The sequence below is a fragment of the Gavialis gangeticus genome, unplaced genomic scaffold, assembly GCF_001723915.1.
Source record: "Gavialis gangeticus isolate Ggan-Ray unplaced genomic scaffold, GavGan_comp1, whole genome shotgun sequence".
NCBI lineage: Eukaryota > Metazoa > Chordata > Crocodylia > Gavialidae > Gavialis > Gavialis gangeticus.
Genome location: NW_017728980.1, coordinates 14,015,697 through 14,023,858, shown reverse-complemented (window position 1 = coordinate 14,023,858; position 8,162 = coordinate 14,015,697). Strand labels below are relative to the sequence as shown.

General features: G+C 49.8%; 2 protein-coding genes across 2 annotated transcripts in view; one reads left to right on the top strand and one right to left on the bottom strand.

Moving 5' to 3' along the window:
* SDHD (succinate dehydrogenase complex subunit D) overlaps window positions 1-6,475 on the bottom strand; it is a 9,326-nt gene extending 2,851 nt beyond the window's left edge. Inside the window, exons 1-3 of the mRNA XM_019510632.1 lie at window positions 6,409-6,475; window positions 5,228-5,332; window positions 3,771-3,915 (exon numbers count right to left, since the gene is read on the bottom strand). Coding sequence (XP_019366177.1) covers window positions 3,771-3,915; window positions 5,228-5,332; window positions 6,409-6,472 — 314 coding nt within the window. The 5' untranslated portion in view covers window positions 6,473-6,475. The remainder of the gene's footprint in view (window positions 1-3,770; window positions 3,916-5,227; window positions 5,333-6,408) is intronic.
* A 128-nt stretch (window positions 6,476-6,603) lies between these two features.
* On the top strand, window positions 6,604-7,288 carry TIMM8B (translocase of inner mitochondrial membrane 8 homolog B). Its single transcript, XM_019510642.1, has 2 exons — window positions 6,604-6,701; window positions 6,901-7,288. Exons 1-2 carry the CDS (start codon window positions 6,612-6,614, stop codon window positions 7,066-7,068), a joined length of 258 nt encoding a protein of 85 aa, XP_019366187.1. The 5' UTR covers window positions 6,604-6,611; the 3' UTR covers window positions 7,069-7,288.
* The last annotated feature ends 874 nt before the right edge of the window (window positions 7,289-8,162 follow it).

The following is an 8,162-nucleotide window of genomic DNA, read 5'->3' as shown; positions in this document are numbered from 1 at the left end:
TATTTTCTCAAACAGCTTGCCTAGGATAGAGGTAAGACTAACTGGCCTATAGTTTCCCGGGTCCTCCTTCCTCCCTTTTTTGAAGATTGGAACCACACTGGCCCTCTTCCAGTCCTCCTCTTGTCTGATCCAGGTTAACAAGCCATTGTAGAGACCTCGCAGCATGCACTGCACTAAAGCAGGTGCCACAAGGGGAAAACAAAGAGGAAACTTGCTGGGTCTGCTTTTCCAAGACATGAGTTTTGTTACCTTAAGATCACCAACAATAAGGGAAATTGAAGAGGTCCTTGGAGTGTGGCTATCACAGAGACACAGGGGAGGAGGTGGGGAAGTCAAGAAGCCAAAAAGAAGTAGACAAATGTGATATTCAAGATACTACAGCTCAAACAGCTAGAGCTACACAGGTAGCAGATCAGAGCCAGGGATCTGAACAGCATCCACAGCTGTCCTGCATACTGCCCCACAGAGCCCAAAGTGGTCAGCGTGCGACTCAGCCATTTGACTCTGCTTCACATGGCAGGGTCAGCCAGCAGGGTTTGTTCACCCGGGAAAATTACTGGCCAGCAAAGGGAATTTACAGCGCACTGGCCTCTCATACTAATGCTCTGTGTCTGTTCAAATGCTTTTGTGCTGTACAGCTTACCCCCCACCAAAGCAGAGTCACTTGCCTCAGTTTTCCTGGGTACTGAAAGTGGCCACACATGGAGTTAATGTGCAGTGGCTAGTGGCCTTAAGTCTACATCCTAGCTTACTGCACTGCAGTTTCCCTGTACAAGCAAACCTTGACCTGCCAAACTGGGTGCAAGACCCTAGTGACTTAAGGTTTCTCATGCAAATTGAACTGAGTGTTTACACCAACTTGCAGAGTGAGTGAGCACTGCCCTTCCTGGGGTGCTTCATAACAATATGGGGAGAGCAGCAATTTCTTCCTGAAGGTCTACATTCAGCTGGGTTTTCAGCAGAGTCCCAGGGCTGAGAGCCAAGGGAGAAGAGAGAGAGGAGAACAAAGCCCTGGCACCGCACTGGCCATCAGCACAGCCTCTCCCATTTGTCACTGACTTGAAGATCTCTTCCTTTGAAGGTGTTCTGCCAGGGTGGGGATGTACTCACACTCCCAGCCAAAAGCAAAAACTGTAATAAAATTCCTGGGCTCTAGCCAACGGTGATAAGATCAAGAGTCCACAGACACAAGAAAGAGGGAAAACACACCTGATGCATATGAAGCAACAGCACAGGAACCCCAGTGCTGCAAAGCTGGTATTTTTATTTTAGCAACAAAAGGCTTGGCTGCCCTGCAAGAAGCTAAGGCCATAGCTCTGTGGCAGCAAAGAGTAAAAGGTGTGCTCTTCACTTGGATTAAAAACAGCAGTGGGAGAAGGACAACTTGGGTTTAAACTCAGATTGGCAGATCAGGTTAAAGAGGAGTTGGTGGTGGATTCTGAGTATTGCTCTCTCTACCCAGGTTTGCCAGCCAGAGTTCAAAACACACCTTTTGCCACTGCATGTGCAGGTGAAGATTTAAGTCCCTGTAGCCCATGCTTTAGAAGTGGGAAGTTTCTTATTACCACAGGCATTTTCCAGTGATGAGACACTAGGAACAAATGACGTACTTGATTTGCCAGAAGACAAGCTTTGGAAGAGACAAACCAAACACACATCTCTATTGCATAAGGTTTGGGGGAAGTCCCTACCCGATTGTTAAGAGGGGCATTTTGCTCCCAATTTCTCAGTATTGAAACACTGTCCTGCTTTCTGCAAGGTCAGTGTAAGATTGAAGGACTAATCAGAATGCGGCTGGCCACAGTATGCATGCACTTTCCCTCCAGGAAGCTCCGAGAGGCAGGATCCTGGTACCAAAACACATTTTAGATCACGTGGAACTTTCCACAAGTCTGTTGAGTCATATTGCAGAAACGCAAGATGCAGATACCTCCTCAGGCACGTGCAGAGTTGCTGTGGTTAGAATTTCTCATGGCCCCATCAATTGGTGAAATCCTTCCCGGAGAAACTGCATTTCAGCGGAACAAACAAGCGGAACCCACATTTAAGCTCTCCAGGGAAAGCCCTCACCACTGTCAATGAGCATGGGGTTTTCTGGCATAACTTTGAAAAGACAGAGAATTGCTCTCACATGCCTGATAGATAGAGCCCCCTTCATCCCAGAGCACTGTGACATGCTTTTCAACCTGATGCACAAAGTAGATCCAATCAGTTGTAACTGATATCTGGGGCACTGTGTGGTTCCACCACTCAAGGTATCTGGCCTACCGTACAACTGCCTGCACGGCCAGGTAGGCCAACTGCCATCCTGGGCATGTGTCCAACAAGATGGAAACGCAGCCAGTGAAGGGGAGACATTGCTAGATGAACCTATTCAGTTAATGCAGTTAACAAACGGCTACCTCACATGGGCCAAAATACATGGATAAAAGATCAGGTGCTCACTAATGCATCACCTGTGGTCACTAAGCCCTTCACCATGCAGGTGCCAAATACCAACGATCCTGGGCTACATCAGAAAAGCATGGAAGGTTGTACTCTGCTTTAGTTTCCATGCTGCTCTTCACAACACAAGCAGGGACATGTCCAAAGGTAACCACGGAGTGTATTCTGCCTGGCTAAAGTACCAAGGTAGCTTCTTTGAGCACCCGAGGGCCCAATTATTCTGTAAGCAGCGAGCTCATGCTAATCTGGGCATCCTGCCACCCAGACAGACAAGCTACCCTACACCTGCAGGGAGAATTGCTGTGTACCACAGTAACAACACCTGCAAAACTCCACCTTTTGAGGGATTTCATCTTCCATGTTCATGTCATCATGGACAAACGCCCTGCTTCAGGCAATCTCTGCATGCATGCCTGCACAGACATCAAGCCCTGCCCTAGTTCAACCCCAGCACCACCAAGAGTTGCCCAATACACCCAGACAGGCCTTCTACCAGTCTCCTCCAGGTAAAAAGTCCAGCAACACTGTGCATAGTGCATCCAGCTGCACTGTGTATAGCAGGAAGTGAAAAACCCTGCACGCAACTGAAACTGCAGAAGGAATTCAGCCAAGTGAAAGGCAATAAAACAAGATGGACTCTGGCCAAGACTCCAAGATAAATATCCTGACTCAGAAGCACACAGATTCCTCAAGTGTACAGATACCCGTGTCTTTGATGTTTCACTTGGCCCAAAGGAGAAGACCTTGGATAACAGAGCCCCAAGGCTAAGCTGAGACCTTCACTCTGCACCAAGGCAGAGGGAAGAGCACCCCTACCAGACCCCAGGTTTCTTTGGAAGGATCTCACTTCAGATCAGATTCTGTCCTGGTGCTGCTTTCATGGGTGTGCTCAGCACCTAAGGTCCTACATAAACTGTAAGACAATGAATGCTAGCCAGGGGCAGTTAACAGTCACAGAACCTCCTTAGGGTTTCTATCGCTTGTAAAATGTGGAATATGGAGAGCGTGAAGTGTAGGAAATTGAGGAGACAAGAGGCAGCCCCATAATGAGAACACCTCTATCCTGCCCTGTACCTGAACAGGCAGTGCCAGAGGAAGGCCTGAGCTGTTGCAAGTTTGGTGGAGGCTATAAGAGGGCAGCCCCTAGGACTCAGGGAAATGAGTTTTTGCATTTTACCAGGCATTCTACATGAGTCAGAAAACTGACATTAAATGTACTGCTTGACTCCATCTCTAACCACAGCTCTGAGCCTAGAGAATAGCTCTGGTTATTGGAACAGCCACAAAAACTTTCATCTCCAGTTCTGCTAGTCCTCTGTGCTTACCAGTGACCATGAAGAGGGAGGACAAAAGCCAGCGAATAGTCCACGACAGGTCCTGGATACATATAGGCCGCAGGCAAGAGACCCAGCAAGATGACACTGAGAACTCGCTCACCTGCCCAATGCAGAGATGCAGCCTTGGAGGGAGCTGGAATAAAAAAAAGCATTTTCAGAGCGTAATTTCTGCTTGCAGGGTTCCAAACCAAGCAACAGCTCCTCTGTCTGAGTAGTTTCACATGCGCTGCTTAGCTGGGCAATGCTAGGATGCCTTCAACTTACTTGTCTTCCGTACTGTCTAAAATGACATACTGGCAAAAGCCCTCCTCCCCATGCCCGTCGGCTTTGCACAAAGGAAAGTTCCATCTGTTAGAACAGACTGAAAATGCAACAGCTGAAGTCAAAGGGAAAGAGACCTTTTAGTTTTGTGCCCTTCTGTTCCATAACAGGTCCCAGTACAACCACCAAAGGACAATCGTAAAGTGGTTTGTTCTAGTGCTTAGTCACAAACTGCTTGCAGCCACAGACCTCACTGGTTCTGCTTTCCTATTCCTGCTCAGAACATCACGAAAGGAGAGGATGAAAAGCCGGGCCATGTCTGGAGAAAACCCAACAAGATACTTGGGCTGCACTTCCAGTTCTGCTCCCAATTCACTGTGCGGCCCAGGGCAACCCACTGACCTGCTCCGTGCCACAGCTTCTCAGTGAAGGCAAAATTACAAAGCATCGATTGTGAAGTTGTGTCTAGAATATAATACATGCATCGGAGCACCTATCTAAATATTTGACTTCGAACAGTCTAAAACCATAACGTCATACAAAGATTTAATTTGAATTGTACCAAAAATCAAATAAAAACATTTCTGCACTCTGCAGGATAAAGGAATTCAGAACATTTTTGCTACAGCACTGGAATGAAAGTACTTGCAACAAGGCAGCTGTTGAGAGGCAAGGCTTGTGAACTAGCCGTTACCATACCATCCAAGGAAGGCCTACCACTTTAGTTCTGCTCCTGTGAGCACAGTGTTCACTGAACACTGCTTTTTCTGTGCACTCTAACAATAAAACATCACTGGGAAATTCATTTTATCCTATGAAAAAGGACACTGAATTTTTCAGCCCTAGCAAACAGAAAGCATCATTTTAAAAAGGAGGACCTGAAATTTCAGGCAATACCAATTTCCACACAAGTCAAAGGAAATGCCACATATACGTATGGAAAATTTTACTCATTTAAACCACACCATTTACGACACAAGAAATGGAAATGATACCAAAGGGGGCAGATGATTGGGACCGACCATAAAGGGGAAGCCCAAATATCAACTAACACAACCCAAAAGCTGATGTTCTCAATAGAATTTTTGTGCATAGAGATGAACATGATTAGATGTGGTAGAGGAAAATTTAACCCAAAATCACTAGGTCTCAAACCCCAGGCACTCCTGCTTCTAATGACATACCAACGGTATTGGGAGGTGTGTGGATTTGACGCGTCAGAGTCAGACGATCAAAGGTGGTTGGAGATGCAACAATGGGTCTGGTCAAAAGGATCTTACTCAGAAGAACTGGAAAACAGAACCAGGAGTAAGTAATACATGTTTACACCTCACCCAGAGTTAAAGTTAAAGCCCTGGAAGACTTATTGCAACAATTTGCACTTGAAGAAAAAAGAGTCAACAAACAAGATCTACCAGAGGCCATAAAATCCTGCCTATGAGAACCTGGAGCACTCCCTGAAAGTCCTCCCTTGAATTCAGAAGGAACTTGGCTTCCCTGTTTCGGGAAGTGACTCACAATATTTACAAGGCTGATAACCATGTGTTCCAGGCTTTCCTTACCAATCATTTCACAATGGAAGCCACACACATCCAGAAGTTAAACAATCTCCGGTCATAACATTGCTTCAAGATGTCTAAAAAAGGGAAAGGCCGTAACCACCCACGTCAGCACAACAGATTCTGCAAGGGTGTCACAGGTGTCGGGGAAATCTCATTCTCCCCGAGATGACAAGGAGTCAAGCAGAAAACACTGCTCTGCCTTCTCAGTACAGAACTCCCACACGTCAGTGCCAGGTCAAGGCCTTTGAGCAGCTGCGTCCTGGACAAGTCCCACGGGGACCTTGAAGCCAACAGAGGTTGGAGGAAGCAAGTCAGTGACATGCGAGCCCAGGTAGCACACAGCCCCGCCACCGCTCTGAAGGCCAGGGAGCAGGCACAGCTGGCGCTTCTTACTCTAATGGCTCTGTGCACAGAGTCCCCTGGTTTCAAAGGACGTCATCGTTAAAGGCCTCCAGAGAAGTGGCCGGACCGCGTGCTCCCTGGGCTGGGGCACTGCAGGGCTGCGCCGGGCAGGCTCCGGTCCGGGCTGCGAGCCTTTGGGGGACAACGGGAGAGAGACAGGAACAGGAGGGGAAAGACGCAGGGGCGCTTCAAAGCACGGGCACACGCACCTACCAGCATAGGGAAACACACGAATGCACACCCACATGTACACGCACATGCATACAGGCACATGGAAACACGAAGGCACGCGGGCACACCCGCCACCCCCGCACGGCCCCGCCATGCGAGGGCGAAGCCCCGGGCCCGGCGCGGGGAGGGAGGGGTGGTGGGGTGGGTGTCTCCGGGCGCCCCGCACTCACCACGCCCCGCGACCCGCCCCGGCCCAAGCCGCAGCCCCGCCCGCGCCCAGCTCGCCGCCATCATGTTGCCGCCGTTCCTTCTCCACCGCGCCCCAAGGACACGGGAACACCCGGAAGCGGAAGCGCGTTCCGGCCTTCCACTTCCGGCGCGACCACTCGTCACTTCCGGTTCCGGCACCGTGGCCGTGGCCGTGGCCGTGGCCATGGCGGAGGCGGGCGGGCGGGACCCCGCCGTGTCCGAGCTGCGGGAGCTTGTGGCGGCTGAGCAGCAACGTGCGCAGTTCACGGCACAGGTGACCCCCCCCTCCCGCGTGCAGTTTTGGGCGCTGCCGGGAAAAGCTTCCACCACCAGCCCGGATTTTTGACCTTATTTAAAGAAACCCCCCAGGATGGATATGGGAGGCCCCGGAGCCAGGGGACCCCTGGGCAAGCCGCCGGGGGGCGGGAGGGCGCGGGGGCCGAGCGGGCTATGAGCAACCGTCCTGCCCGCAGGTGCACAACTTCATGGAGGTGTGCTGGGACAAGTGCATGGACAAGCCCGGCTCGAAGCTGGACCATCGCTCGGAGAGCTGCCTGGCCAGCTGTGTGGACCGGTTCATCGACACCACCCTGTCCATCACCCAGCGCTTCTCCCAGATCCTGCAGAAAGCGGGGCACTGAGCATGGCCGGCTTCGGCCTCCTCCTTCAGCCCCAGCAGACTCTTGTGAGCTGGCCCCGAGGGCGCCTGTGCACTGCTGAGGTGTTCCTGCCGCAGCCTGGAGAGGCTCTGCCCCACGGGCGCGTCTGGTGCTTTCCCGCTTTTGTATAACTGTGTCGTGGGCGTGCAAGGTGCGGCTTAATAAACCACCAAGAATCCTCCTCCTTGCAAGTTCATGGCACAAAAGTCTCCTCTCCCCTTTCTTTAAATTTAGTGAAAGGAAGATTCGCATTGTTTGTAGTGGGGGGGCGGGGAGAGAGTGGGGGTAGGTCAAGTAACTGCCCTACCACCAAACTGCACTCTTTAAAGAAGATCAATGAATGACCACAATGGAAATAGCTTCAATGCAACTAGGAAAGCAGTAAAAATATTTTCTGCTTGTAGTACAACCACTGGCCTGGCTGCATTGGGCTAGGGCACCGGTTCCCAAACTCTGACCAATTGCACATCACCAATTTAAAATGATACAACCTTAAGTACCACCAGCAAATTTTTGTCCTATAAAGTCATTATGATAAATCTGTGAATGTGTACCCCTGACAGGTTGTCTGCGTACCACTGGTGGTACGTGTACCCCAGACTGGGAGCTGCTGGGCTAGGGTATGAGAGCCAGCAAGCGAATCTCATCAAAAATCAATTGCCCCGCTTATTTTTACAGTTTGGTAAAGCTCACTGCAGTATTTCCTCCACTTTGTCATTGTACCTGGCAGGGCTACAAGGGAGGTCCTGGAAATACAAGCCCAGCTGTGAAATCAATGCGGTTAGGTCTGCCCGGAGCTTGGGGGTAGCAAACTTGTACTGCAACTACATAAACAAATGCAAACCCTCATTAGCGTCCCTGGATTAATTCTCATTATAAAAAGTTTGGCTAAATCTATTTGCAAGGGACAGGAGGCATGGTACTCAGTTATTGTTAGAGGATGTTACAGAACAAGGCAGAGCTCTCTGCTGTCAGAGTAAAACAGACTCCTAAACTTGGGCACTAAGGCCCAAAGGCAGGTATAGTTTTATTTAACAGTCTAAATGTCTGTAAAAAAAAAAAAAAAAAAAATCAAA

Bases quoted from the DNA above. Each gene is read 5' to 3' on its own strand.
- TIMM8B (XM_019510642.1), top strand. From the start codon at position 6,612: ATGGCGGAGGCGGGCGGGCGGGACCCCGCCGTGTCCGAGCTGCGGGAG. The intron at 6,702-6,900 runs GTGACCCCCCCC...TCCTGCCCGCAG, and splicing joins GTGCGCAGTTCACGGCACAG to GTGCACAACTTCATGGAGGT.